The 14,908-nt window shown below is 37.2% G+C and overlaps 2 protein-coding genes across 45 annotated transcripts in view; both read right to left on the bottom strand.

Moving 5' to 3' along the window:
- LOC103544809 (disintegrin and metalloproteinase domain-containing protein 5-like) overlaps positions 1 to 14,162 on the bottom strand; it is a 160,508-nt gene extending 146,346 nt beyond the window's left edge. For 18 of the 37 annotated variants that reach the window (XR_011534340.1, XR_011534339.1, XR_011534338.1 and 15 more), the window contains exons 1-3: positions 12,959 to 13,144; positions 12,134 to 12,210; positions 1,388 to 1,443 (exon numbers count right to left, since the gene is read on the bottom strand). Coding sequence is in view for 6 of the 37 variants with exons in the window: in XM_070598800.1 (XP_070454901.1) it covers positions 1,388 to 1,443; positions 12,134 to 12,210; positions 12,959 to 13,013 (188 nt within the window). In the remaining 31 variants the exon portion in view is untranslated. Of the gene's footprint in view, positions 1 to 1,387; positions 1,444 to 12,133; positions 12,211 to 12,958 lie in introns of all 37 variants that reach the window. The other 19 variants (XR_011534333.1, XR_011534332.1, XR_011534331.1 and 16 more) reach the window with 5 other exon arrangements.
- LOC103543289 (disintegrin and metalloproteinase domain-containing protein 18-like) overlaps positions 1 to 14,908 on the bottom strand; it is a 466,882-nt gene that overhangs the window by 323,643 nt on the left and 128,331 nt on the right. The gene's annotated exons all lie outside the window — the stretch shown is intronic.

Raw genomic sequence — 14,908 nt, 5'->3', positions numbered from 1 at the left:
GTCAAAAGAGTAGTCTACACAGTTTCTCCACTTTGCAAATTCTTATTCAGCTTGAAACTGCTCTGGAAAAGATTCATAACCACCAGAATTTCAAATCCAAAAGACAATTTTAAAATAATCATTGCAGTGGACTTCTAGCATAATTTTTGAAACTGGGGCCACTTCATCTAATCACTTAATTTACATCACACATCACCCTTCTGCTTATCTTCCTACCTCGCTGACACTTCCAGCTTGATCTTCCATGTTGGCTGCTCATTTTTGTTCTACCTATCCCAGACATATTGGTCTTTCCTGGGATTCAGCCTTTAGCCACTAGCCTATATGCACTCTGTAAGCTCTCATTAAAAAAAAAAATATTACAGCCAAACTATTGATTACTGCTAAATCTTTATCCCTATTGCCAATATCCCCAGAGACGCAAATTCCTATATTCATATACCTAGTAGAAAAACCCACTTGGATATTTTATAGGCACTGCAAACCAAACTCACCTCTTCCTCACATAAACATCTCTGTGTTCATATTCCTCATTTAATTACACTATAACCTACCCATTTTCTTAAGCAATAAGTAAACTATGCAAGATTCCTCACTGTTTCCCAATCACTCTATCAAATCTGTCTCCAAGGTCTTTTGACTTTTTCTTTCCAGAGCTATGACCAATGCCGTTGTTCAAGCCACCATCATCACTCACCTAAACTATTATATAATCATATACTTAGACACCCCGCCTCTACTTCTTCCTCCCCAAAAATAGCCTGCAAGACTCAATGGGCCTATATAAGTACATGCTTAAAAACATTTTTGGCTTCCAGTATCCTTATCATAGCATTACAGATCTCCTACAACCTGGCTCCTGCCTACCTTTCCAAAATCTTCTACTTCAATCTTCCATAAAGTATGTCCTTTAGTAATTCACACTGACTTTTTGCACACCACAGAATCCACTCTGTTTCACTCCTCCATGTTTTGCATATGATTTCTTCTAAACAGAATTCCTCCTATACTACCCCACTTCTTTACAGAGCTAACTAGGTATCTTCCCTCAAGCTACAAGTCATCTCTTACCTCTTTCCAAAAAGCCTTCCCTGATTTCCAAAGAATACCATTTACACATGTATCATAATAACATACTATAAAATTCTCCATTTCTCTAATTAATGTGTTTGAATATATCTTCTGGTATTATAAATTCTTTAACCGTCGACCATGTTTTATTGTCTTTTGTATGCCTAGGACTTTATTCAATAATGGATATAGAATAGGTATCAAATGAATATAGGTATCAAATATACATTTGAATTGAAATGATTCTATTCATAACTATTTTTAAAAATCAAGAAACCAAAGAATTAAAATTTGAAAGGATAAAATAATTACTTACTGCTTTGTGAGATGGATAAAATATGGTTTTTCTTCTATGGTAATAATATAAGCAATCTGCAACATGAGTATCCAAAAAAATTTCAATAGTAACACATAAATAATATATGTTAAATAATATTTCCTCTAACTTATGCTTTAAAAATATTGATGAAATTAATACTAATAATATATAACCATTATATGTGTTTCCCTTCTCATGTGGATATTTGAAGCCTCAGGATTCTGAATTGAGAACTAGGTGGTAGAATCTCCACATGCCTACTATTCACCATTACTCACATTTCTGAGAAAGAAGTTTCCTGATGATTGTTATCTTTTGGCTTAGACACACACCACCATTTCACCATGCCCAAGGCAAATACCAAAGATGCCCACCTCACTTGAGATAACCTGTTGCTTGCTTATTCCCAGTCCTCCTGGAAAGTAAATTGCCATGCTCATTGGAGGAGACACTCCTAAAAGACAGAACTACAAGAAATGTACTCTACCAACATAAGACACATAGTACCATTGCAATTTCCTTTTCCACGTAAGCAATGAAACTCCACTGGAATAGATGGTAGGAGAGGATAGAGAGAGAGCAGAGATGTGTCTAGAGAACTCCCGAGAAGATAACAGAAAATATGAGTCATCAAATTATTTATTTGGTTAATTGTATAAAATTATATTTCAAAAGAAATAGCCATTTAAAAGTTTTAATTTCCTTAACTTTGTATTAGAGCAGAACAAGATTCTTTGCAAGAGATAAATGTTCTGAGAAGATGCACTGATTTGAACTCTGGAAAGAAGTATAGGTCCTGAAAGTGATCTTGAAAATTGTGCCCCCTAAAAATTCCAGGCTGGGGGTGGCCTAGTGGCATAGTGGTTAAGTTCACATGCTCTTCTTCAGAGGCCTGGAGTTCACAGGTTCAGATCCAAGAGGTGGACATACACACCACTCATCAAGCCATGCTGTGGTGGCATCCCATGTATAAAAGAGAGGAATATTGGCACAGATGTTAGCTCAGGGGCAATCTTCTTCATAAATAAATAAATAAATAAATATCCCTTGTTCTTAAACAAATATGTTGAGAAATAAAGGAGAATATGATAGTACCAATAAAACCTAAAGTCCACATATCTTATAAGGCAAAAACCATAAAGAAATTAGAATGTAATTAATAAGAAATGTACAAAACTGACAGGAGGAAAAAAAGACACTGTCCAGAGCTTCTGAGTTTTCCCACACAACATCCAAATGTTTGGATTGAATTGTGTTCCCCTCCCTCCAAATTTATATGTGAATTCCTAACTCCAGTACCTCAGAATGTGACCTGATCCAGAGATAGGGTCTTTACAGAGATAATAAAGTGAAAATGAGGTAATTAGCTTGGCCTATAACCCGAGATGATCAGTATCCTTATAGACAGGGGAAGTTTAGACACAGACATACGCAAAGGGAGAATGCCATGTGAGGATGCATAAGGAGAAGACATCCATCTACAAGCCAATGATAGAGGCCTGGAGCAGATCCTTCTCTCACAGATCTTCCCTCACAGGAAGAACCAACTTCGCCATCACCTTGATCTTGGACTTCTAGCCTCCAGAACTGTGAGACAATAAACTTTTGTTGTTTAAGCCACGTTGTTTGTGTTACTTTGCTGTGGCAGCCCTAGCAAACTAACACACTAACTTTCAATAAAAAATTAGAAGAATTGCTGAAGAACAGGATCTAATTACTAAAAAACAAATAAAAATAGAGAATAATAACAAAGCCAAGTATAATATGTATAACCACCATGAGTAAAATGAGAAAATGATGGAGAATTTCAGTAGAACTGTAGAATCTCTAATAATCAAGTTGAAATTATAAGCAAAAAATGCAATATATGTTATTAAAAGTTCAATAAAATGGTTTAAGAGAAGATTAGACATAGAAGAAGATATGATTGGTGAACAGAAATACAGGTCAGTAGAAAATATCCAGATTGAAGCACAAAAAGAGTATACATAAAAAAAATTAAATAAATGTGACCCATTAAAAATGTCTAATATTAATGTAATTATAGTACAAGAGAAATACAGAGATAGAGACTAGGAAAGAAATGATATTTGAAGAATTAATGGGTGAAATATTCCAAAGCTTATGAAAGATTTCCAATAACAATCCATAATCTCAAAATCCAAAATCCTATGAATCCAAAGGAGGATGAATACAAAGAAAGTAAAACCTAAGCATATCATATTCAAACAGCTAAAATAAAAGACAAGGAGAACATATTTAAAAAGCAGCAAGAGAAAAAGCACATATTACTTTAAAAACAATTTTTCAATAATGTATAAGTAACTCTCCCAAAGAAATAATGGACCCCAGAGGGCAATGGAATGATATCTTTAAAGTGCTGAAAGAAAATAATATCCAATCAAGAGTTTTATAGCCAGTAGAAATATCCAGCAAATATACAAGCAAAATAAACACATTTCCTCACAAGTGGAGAGGAGAGAATTCATTGACAGAAAACCTGCACTGAAAGAAACACTAAAAATAGTTTTTTTAATGGAAAGAAAATTGCTCCAAGACAGAACTGTGAAAATGTAAAAGAGAATGAAGAACAAAGGAGAAAGAAAATATGTCAGTAAATGTAAGTGAATATCATTTGTTTATAATGGTAATGCTATTTGCCCCTGTGATTGAAAAAAACACACATAATGGTAAAATACATGACAATAGCACAAATGACAGGAAGGATATAAATGGACTAAAGTTTCAATGTTCTTGAGTTATTCAGGAAGTGGTAAAAATACAAATTTAATATAGCAGGTAATAAATTAAGGATGCATGTTGTAATCACAAGTGTAACCACTAATAGAATAATAAAAGAATGCATCACTAATAGCCTAATAAAGAAGATTAAAATAATAAAAATCACATCATGGATTATAAACAATGGAAGAAAGAAAAATTAAGGAAGAAAAACTAAACAGATTTTAAAAATAATAATTATACACTTTCTAAAAGTGAAGCATTTTAAATATAAAAACATTGAAAATAAAAGGATGAAAAATGTTATACCATGCAAACAATACGGAAAAGAAAACTAATGTAGCTATATTAATAGCAAGCATTATATAATATAATTTAAGACGGATTACAAAAAACACAGGGGGACATTTCATAATGATAAAAAGCATCAATTAAAAGTTAAAATCTCATAGGGCCCATCCTTGTGGTGCAGCAGTTAAGTTCTCCCGTTCTGCTTCCACTGCCCAGTGTTCACTGGTTTAGATCCCAGGTGCGGACTTACACACCACTTATCAGGCCATGCTGTGGCAGGCATCCCTTATACAAAATAGAGGAAGATGGGCACAGATGTTAGCTCAGGGCTAATCTTTCTCAAAAAAGAAAAAAAATAATAAAATATTACAATCCTAAAAATTTTATGCAATTAATATCATATCTCCAAAATATATAAAGCATGTCTCATCAAATTTTGAAAATCAATAGTGTATCTAGGGACAAGCAACAAGCAATTAGAAAATGAACTTAAAGAAACAACACCATTTATTATAGCATTAAAATATGCTAGGGGGCTGGCCCTATGGCCGAGTGGTTAAGTTTGCGTGCTCAGCTTTGGTGGCCTGAGGTTTCACCGGTTTGGATCCCTGAAGCCGACGTAGCACTGCTCATCAGGCCATGCTGAGGCAGCGTCCCACATAGCACAACCAGAGGCACTCACAACTAGAATATACAACTATGTACTGGGGGGCTTTGGGGAGAAGAAAGAAATAATAAAATATGTTTAAAAACTGAGAATAAATTTAACAAAAGATTTGTATGACATCAACACTAAAACTACTAAACCTTACCGAAAGAAAACCTAAAATATATGGAAAGATATACCACATACATGAATTTTAAGTAAATGACTCATCTTTGAAAAAGTAAGGTCTTCTTAAATCAAGGATAAGCCTCCACTACTTTGATCAAGCAGCTTCTACTAGAACTAGCCTTACTACACATAACAAATGTACATTCTGCTCAAAACTCACAAAAAAAATGACCTGAAGGCATTGAAAAGTGAACAAAAGCTGCCACAGTCTAGAAATGAGCGAACACTTGAAAAAAGGGAATGACATAATGCAAGTTCTATCTATTTATGCATTTTAGTCTTACAGCAAGATGAAGTGGGCACCATGAAGCTAAACTCTAAAGAACCAAAGCATAGTGTATGGAGCAACCATAGCTGCTATAAAGTCAGGTTGAAATCAGACAGGAGAGAACCAGAGATAGAGAGCCCCACACACTTACTGCATGGTTTAATTTATATAATGTTTAAAAATAGGCGAAACTAATTTATGATGATAGAAATCATAACAGTGCCTTTGGGGTGGTGAGGGAATTAACTAGAAAGGGACATATGGGAATTTCTGGGATGATCTTTATCTTGATTTAAGTATTGACTACAAGAATATGTACATTTGCAAAACCCCAAGGAACTGTACACTTAAGATCTATGCTTTTAACTGTATATAAATTTTATCCCTCAACACGAAGATCTTTGTCTCAATAATTATTTAAGAAATGAAAATTAAAACAACAATGAGATATCACTTAAGTCTATCAGAATGACAGAAATCACAAAGTTAAATTATACTTATTAAGGTATTGGCTGCAGCTGTGATCTCATCTGAAGGCTGAGTAAGCTCATTGATTGACTGCAGAATTTATCTCCTTGTAATTTTATTATTGACGTCACCATTTACTTGCTGACTGTCAGTCAAGGTTGCTTCTAGCTCATAGAGGCTGCCAGCTTTCCTTGCCATAATGTCCCCATAGGCATGTTCACAACATGGCAGTTTTTGTCTTCTTTGAGGCCAGCTGGAGAAATACTCCAGAAAGCTGCAATGGAGTCTTGTATAACACAAACTAACCCATCATATTTACAGGTCCCACTAACACTCAAGGGGAAGGAATTACACAGCGTGCATGCACCAGGGAGCAGGAATCCTAAGGGCCATTTAGAATTCTGTCTACTGCAATATTACACAAACATATATACATACATAAATAAATATATCAAGTACCATTTGTATAGCTGTCATTGGATGGAAGAGGGAAATGAGAATGGGGAATAGGAATAAGGGAGAAAATATAAGAATAAGAGGCTTGATGGGACCATTAATCATAGTGTGCTATGAAATGAAGGGGGGGATACATATCTGTACCTGAGGTCCCAAAAATCCTCTATGGAATATTTCCAGAAACACTAAATTTGAATCAAATTAACCACAGAAATCAAGCTATAAATCCCTCTTAAGAACATATTGCATTGTTGCTGGAATGAATTGGAAGCCGTTGTGAAACACAGTAATAATTCTTTCTAAGTAAGCAGGAATTGATGAATTTCCCACCTTCACTGTTTCATATGAGGGCAGGGTAGTTGGTGGGGTGTGAGGAGCTAAAGGATATTCTGGGTCATACTGTTTTTTCCTGGACAAGTCTTCACTAGTTTGCTCTACTAGCAAAACTTCCAGTTGCAGGAATGATGACATAGATTGTCCATATTGTTCATTTTGGTTGTTCTTGTGGAAGGAATCAACTATACCACTATCATTCACAAAATTCATTTAAAATAGAACTAGGGTTCTGGTGGTTATGATTGAAAAAAGTATGCAAATATTATTATTTAAATAAAGCTAAACAACATGAAAACACTACACTATACCTGTAGGATACTGAGAAGTAAATACCAAACAATATTAATAAAAAATCAAATGCCAAGGGGTTGTAAAGAGCAGTTTCAGTTGGCATACATTTGGTATGTTATATAATATCCTGAGTCTCTATCTTACTATTCCAAACTCCCCTTGAATAGCCTTGGCTCAGTCAATTCGTGCTCCAGGAAGAGTCACTATTACATCGACTTTTGTTATTAATATGTGTCCAGGGCAAAACGTTTTACCATGATACTTTTCTGCCCAGGAACCAAGGAAGAGAGAACAAAAGGAAAAGCAATTAGTATTACTTCTTTCTTTGCCCGTGAAACTAAATAATTGGGCCACTTTTTTTTGTTTTTGGTCCTATTTGATCAAACAATAAGTGAAGATTTGGAATGACAAGCCTAGGCTGCCTTAATTCCTATATCTAACTCAGAGAAGTCATTTGGTACACATAAATATGCAAATAAATTATTTTTTCTGTCTGTTTTTTTTTTTGTGATATTAGCCCTGAGCTAACATCCACCGCCAATCCTCCTCTTTTTGCTGAGGGAGACCGGCCCTGAGCTAACATGCATGCCCATCTTCCTCCACTTTATATGTGGGAAGCCTGCCACAGCATGGCTTGCTAAGCAGTGCATAGGTCCGCACCAGGGATTCGAATTGCTGAACCCTGGGCAGCTAAAGTGGAACGTGTGAACTTAACTGCTGCGCCACTGGGCCGGCCCCTAAATTAATATTTTTCATTCCTCAACACCTTGGTGTGTGTGTAGGATTGCCAGGCATCCTGTATAGATGGACACGCCCTGAATTTAATGATTTTTGTCCTGTGTAATATCTTTGTCAGAACATCCTAAATATACCGTATTCATATCTTCCCAATAAATTACAAAAATTTGGCAGTCAGAGCTATTTTCCACCACTGTAACAGGTGCTTAAATCACTTAAATGGCAACATTAGCTGAAAATCATGCTTCCACAAATAAAGACCTGTACAATCCCTTCTCTCTCTTTGTGGGCTTGTCTGAGAGAAGTCTAAAAGGGAGGACTGAGTATTAAAAATACTTATTTTTCATATTCAAGAAAGGAAAACACCGTTCTTTGGCCAAAGTCCCAAGAAACGAACAAGCAACCTCCATTAGAGATAACTTCCAGTCAGTGCACACGATCAAAAATCAGCCAATCAACAACAGCTGCAGTTAACCAGATTCTGAAAGCTGGCAAATCAATGACAGCCCCAAGTTTCTGACAGTGAACCATTCAGTGACAGCCTCAGCTCCTAGAGAAGAGCCAGTAAGTGTCTCACTCCACTGATGAAGACTCTCAAAGTGAGAGGGTTAACAAGGAGCCTTACTCCACGGACCATACTAACACAGCTGAAAGCCTATCAACACCTAAACCCTCTTTGTTCCAAAAGCCTGAACACCAGGCTTCCCAAAACCTTAGAGAAGAACAGCTCCAGCTTTGCTGCGGAAGACTGTATCATTACAACTGGCCCTTACAGACAAGCGGGAAGTGCACTATTTTTTCTGAATCACATATCAAGTTCAATTTATTGTTTGTTCACAAGTTCACAATCCTTTCAACAGTTCAAGTTGTTTATGATTAGTTAGGAGTGTGGACTTGTGAGTGACAGACTCATTGATATAGCTACAATATAATCAAATTTAATATTTTCCATTCTTTTTGAAATATTTTGAAACTATTATCTCTTCTTTTATTTGTGTATATTTAAACTCTAAAATGCCAAAACACAAGTGTAAATTTTGCGATGGATTTTCTGAACAGTAGAAATTTATCAGCTGAGGGAAAAATCCTTTTGAAACTCTTTGTGCAGGATGCAGCAGTTCATTCCACATAAAAAATGGTGGAAAGTCGATGTAAACCAGCATATACTAATAGCTAAGCAACAGAGATGAGTGATTTCCTCATACAGTACCAAAGAAGGTGATACAATAAATTTTCCAGATTCAGAAAAATTCAGGTGAAGAGGATATAAGAATTGCAGCAGGGGCCAGCGAGGTGGCACAGTGGTTGGGTGCCTGTGTTCTGCTTCAGTGGCTCAGGGTTCCCCAGTTCGGATCGCAGATGCAGACTTATGCACCGCTTGGCAAGCCATGCTGTGGTAGGCGTCCCACGTATAGGGTAGAGGAAGATGGGCATGGATATTAGCTCAGGGCCAGTTTTCCTCAGCAAAAAGAGGAGAATTGGCAGCAGATGTTAGCTCAGAGCTAATCTTCCTCAAAAAACAAAAAAAATGGGGGCCCACCCGCGGCAGCAGTTAAGTTCACACGTTCCACTTCTCAGTGGCCCAGGGTTCGCAGGTTTGGATCCTGGGTGAGGACATGGCAACACTTAGCAAAAGCCATGCTGTGGTAGGCGTTCCATGTATAAGGTAGAGGAAGATGGGCATGGATGCTACCTCAGGCCAGCCTTCCTCAGCAAAAAGAAGAGGATTGGCAGTAGTTAGCTCAGGGCTAATCTTCCTCAAAAAAAAAAAAAAAAAAAAAGAGAATTGCGGCAGACACTGTATTGGTTTTCCACACTGTGTATCATAAATCCTTCTGCTCAAATGACTGTTTGAATGTACAATTACCAGAAGTACTTTCTGATTCCAAAATTACAAGCAAATTTTCAGGTCCCAGTTTGAAATCCACTGCAATAATTAAAGCATATAATGGCTCCCTTTGCAATTACAGAAATTAGCAAAGATCTACACATCACCTTGTTGGGGCACAGCCACTGGTGCAAGTAATCACAATGTAGAAAAAATGTTCCCTTGGCTTGTATAGTATTTTTCTATTGGAAAAAAGGCTTGCTTCTAAGGCTATTTTCAAGTAAAATTCCTTCCACATGGGGCATCAAAGACAATAACAATCTTTTGAAGACTCTCTTATTGAGTTGAGTTAATGAGAAAAATTATACTGCTTTTGGTGGAGATAAAACCAATTTTTGTGGAAGTTTACATAATTATGCAGACAACGTTTATTCAAAATTGAAGCAAAGTGTGAATGATTCTGTGGAAGGTGTTGGCTGTTCTGGCCATATTCTGCATGATGCAGCTCAAACAGCATCTGATAAACTTTCTACTGACACTGAGGTCATTGTCATGGTATTGTTCTCTTGCTTCAGCATCTATGCTGTTTGAACTGAGTGAGTAAAGGATTTTTGTGATTTTGTTGACATCCAGTATTCTTCAGGTTTCTTGCATTCACCAAACCTGTTGGCTCTTTTTAACAAATGCAGCTGAGAGAATCCTAAGTTTATTTGAAGCACTGAAGTCATGCTTTAATTCTAAAGCAAGGCCCCCAAAATTCTTGTTGACTTTTTAAATAATCCATTGAGTGAAGTCTACTTCTTTTTCATAGTTCTCTCTTTAGCAATAGGATTTTGCAAGTTGGAAGAAGAGCAAACAGTGTTATTGAAGTATTCCATTGCTCAAAATTGAATGTGTTGAAGAAAGAACTGAACGTCCCCGACAAATGTATGCCTTTGAGGGTCAATTCTGTTCTTAAACGGGACAACATCACTTAGGAACAGGAAAAGAAATTCCAACTTGAAGTGAATAATGCTGATGGCACTTGTTCTATCTTTTGAAATAGTTTTAATACCTCGAAGAATTCAATTCTTTTATCTGGATGTTACTAAATACTTTTCCAACATGGGAAGAAGTGGAATCACCCTGCGTAGTGTTAGAGAAGAAGGGAAGAAAAATTGATGACAATGTTCTGTTTATAGGGGCCGGCCCGGTGGCGCAGCGGTTAAGTTCGCACGTTCCGCTTCTCGGCGGCCCGGGGTTCGCTGGTTCGGATCCCGGGTGCGGACATGGCACTGCTTGGCAGCCATGCTGTGGTAGGCGTCCCACGTATAAACTAGAGGAAGATGGGCACGGATGTTAGCTCAGAGCCAGGCTTCCTCAGCAAAAAGAGGAGGACTGGCAGTAGTTAGCTGAGGGCTAATCTTCCTCCAAAAAAAGACAAACAAACAAACAAAAAGAAGCACGACACAATGGTGAAGAACGGAAAAGCAAGTTAAGAAGAGCAATGATCAGAGTTGTTAACTTAATGTCAGTACTTGTTCAGTATGCCATATCACAATGCTAATGTCCAGTATGTTTTCTCACTAACAAATGGTCAATGGAAAGAAGAATGAAATAAATTGGATTGACCACTGTAGAAACTATGTTACAATATAAATGGAATAACTGCAAGGATTTTATAAGCAAATTCTGCAAAAAAAAGAACTGTTACGGAAAGTCAAATCATCAGGGAAATACAATTCAAGAAAGAGGCAGATAATTTAGATACTCATAATTTATTTCAGATGAATAGCAAATAATTTTTAGTATTTAAAATTTAGTACACCCCATGCGATAATTTTATCTTTATGTATATACACCAGCAGTGAGAAATAATTCAAATTTAATTGGGCACACAGGTTTTTATTTGCTAAATCTGGGAACTCTTTCTGGTTTTGATAAACCGTCTATAAGCTAATTACTAGATCACTTTTCAGCTCCTTACTGACTTACAGAAAGCTGAGGCAAGTAGCTGGGGGGAATCACCAGGGCTAGAACTAGGGGGCTAGAAAACTCAGTAATCAACACAAATGCTATTTCACTGCAATATTTTAGACAATCAGAATTAATGCAAAAAAAAAAAAAAACAACTAGGTTGAACACAGTATCAAAATTTCAAACAAAGACAGGACCTGACTCTGAGTTCCTCATTCACCTCACCCTAATCCTAGTCCTGGGAGAACCCCAGGTTTTTGCCACCCCGTTAAATTTTGTGCCTGAGTAAGCCCTTTGCTTGCCTCTCCCTAGTCCTGGCCCCGGTGGATCCTATCCTTGAAATCCTTCATCCTCCATGGAAAAACACACACATACAGAGTCACACCCACTCATACACGTCAAAATACTTGTGAACAAGGAGTTGTCAGCTCTGCCTCTAAGAACTGAGTTCCTGCCTACATTCAGCAACTTTGGTCTTGACATTAAAGGCAACTTAACACAATTTAAGACATAAAAACATTATTTCCCAATTACATTTTCTGGATCTCTTTTTGAGTCAGATGATGAAACCTTCTCAGGAACCGTGGTCTGTAGAAATGTTTTATGAGGATCTACAATAAAAATAAGCAAAGTTATTTTGATACTTTTAATCTTACATTATCCATTTCTAAATCCAATCCTGCTTTTGTTTCTCTACCAAAAAATTTTTGTATAATCTTTGCATATACTCTTCCTTTCCGTTGTCTTTCTGGCCATTCTTACCTACAAGTTTCTTAACCCTTGTCAAGATCTCAACCATTTTTATTCTCTCTCTCTCTCTCTCTACACACACACACACACACACACTCCCCTCATTAGGCAGTCTGACTAACACTGAGTAACAAATTACAGTGTTGTAAAAGAGGTGTAGAAATGAGAAAACATGAGTGCATCAAGACAGAGGGATCATTTGCAGGGAAAACATATAGAATAATGAATATAAGCGTGATCTACAATTTTCAATGGACCAGGTGGAGGACAGCAGTCACCAAAATCAGGAAATCACTGATACCTTCTCCATGGTGATACAATTATTTCTGGAATAGCATAATTTTGTATGTGGAAAAGATCACATATATCATTTTTCTCCATTTTACAGACAAGGAAACCATCCCAGAGGGGTGAAAAGATTTTCTGCCCAGAGGCTGCCTCTGCCTTCTTGGCCACAGACCCCGAAGTGAGAGGCAAAGAGATAGTGGGTGGCAACAGCGAGGGGCCAGGTTAAGGTCTGGGCCAGGATGCTGGATCAAAAATTACAGCTCCTTAGCCAAATCCCGTCAGAAGCCTGGATTGGGAGGGGAAACAAGTATCCGGACTTACCAGGGCCTGCGTGCAGCCCGCCAATTCCGGTGAGAAGGACCGCAAGAAGGAACATGGCTCCGCTGTCTTGGAGCCAGGCTGGCAGAACGGCAGCAGTTGAGGCGTTGAGGCAACTGAAGGCGGAGCCGCGCGGGCGGCCACTGAGCGTTGGAAATGCGCGACGTGAGCGGGAGGGTGGAGGTGGCGGAGTGGGAAAGAGCTCGAGGGATAAGGGAAAAGCTGGGTTGGCATAGGTAATGTGCAGCTAGCCGGCAGATGGGGGCTCAAGAGAAGACAGCAATACTGACGCACGTTCACTTTATTGTTAAGGAAGGAAAAGCTGTGTAATTTTCAATTCTCAGGTTAGGGTGATGCCTGGTGAGGCTTTTGTTTTTATCTTTCACTTAGGTCGATGATTTCTGAAGTAATTTCTAGTTACAGTGAGGCAAAGGAACAAAGATAAAAATGCTCAAGTTACTGATAGCAAACAAGTTTCTTTCTGTTACATTTACATACCATCCAAAGAGACGAAATGCATATATTCGCAAAAACTGTTGCAAACACTGTGACTTCTTAATTTAATGGTTGGATACCCATTACGGGACCGCTATTGAATGCAGAAGATGCCAAACCATCCCTGTTCAAATATAGACTCTTCCAAAAAATCTTCTTCAATATCGCTAGTTATTATTTCCACAATCTGTATAATTCTGCAGCCCCTAGTTTTTACTTCTTCACTTAGCCATTTTTAAAGTCTGCCTCTATTAGGAGCAACAACATTTTGATTTATTGAGGTCTGTAGGCATTCATGCTTCACAAACCGTAGCCTATATCTTATTAACTACATTAGAATACAGCCATGCCCCACATTAATTTAGTTTTAACAAATGTTGAAAACATGTTTATAAATTCACTTTGAAATTGCTTGACTCTTCCGAAAAGATAAGAGAATTTATCAGCAGACTATAACAGTAACAAATAATCTTTAAAAAGAACCAAGTAACCAAGAAATAAAGTCACAATAGGTGGAATTAACGGTAGAATGGATACATATTGCTTAATGAATTAGAAATTTGGAATATTGGAGGGACAAACTCTCCCAGGAAAGAACAAGAAAGGACAAAAAATAGAAAACACAAAAATAAAATTAAGAGATAAGAAAAAGAAAAGTAGAACTGTCCATATCCAGATAATAGCATTTCCAGAAGGAGAGAAATATTAAAACAGTTAAGAGGAAATATTTAAAGGGATAATGGAAAAAGTTTCTCTTAATTTAAAAATAAGAAAATAACCTTGGAAAGGACCCAGGTATTAAAAACTGGGCATTGAAGAAAAAACAAATCTGAAACTTCAAATGACAGCAAAGTGAAAAATCTGAAATCTTCCAGAGGAAAAGAGCAGATCACCTATCAATGCACTAGAGTCAGACTGACATTAATAGCCATATTGGATGCATGGCTTTCTATTTGCCCTGCCCTTTTTTGTGGTTTTCTCTCCTTTTTTGCCTTCCATTGGATTGATAATTCTTTATTATTTCGTTTTCCTTCTTTATTGGCATGACAGCTAAGTAGTTTTTAAATTTTTCTTTTAGTGGTTACTTTAGAATTATAGCATGTGCCCAGGAATATCTCCCTATCTTAATGTCCCCTGATTAGCAACTTGACATCTGCAAAGTCCCCTCACAGGAATACCTTGATTAGTGTTTGATTGAATAACTAGGAGACAGGGAGCTTGGAGGGATATCTTTAGAATTCTTCATAGAATAAGTGGCCTATTAATGTCTCTAATCCTTTGGGCTCTTAACTAGATCAGGATATGACTGTTCAGGTGTCATTCTTTGATGCTATGGTGGTATGATTTTATTTTTATTGAGTTGATAGGTTACAATCTTGTGAAATTTCAGTTGTACATTAATGTTTGTCAGTCGTGTTGTAGGTGCACCACTTCACCCTTTGTGCCCACCCCCCACTC

This window comes from Equus przewalskii, chromosome 28 (genome assembly GCF_037783145.1).
Source record: "Equus przewalskii isolate Varuska chromosome 28, EquPr2, whole genome shotgun sequence".
Classification (NCBI taxonomy): domain Eukaryota; kingdom Metazoa; phylum Chordata; class Mammalia; order Perissodactyla; family Equidae; genus Equus; species Equus przewalskii.
Note: the sequence above shows the minus strand (reverse complement) of the source record. Positions and strands in the feature narration are given on the sequence as shown.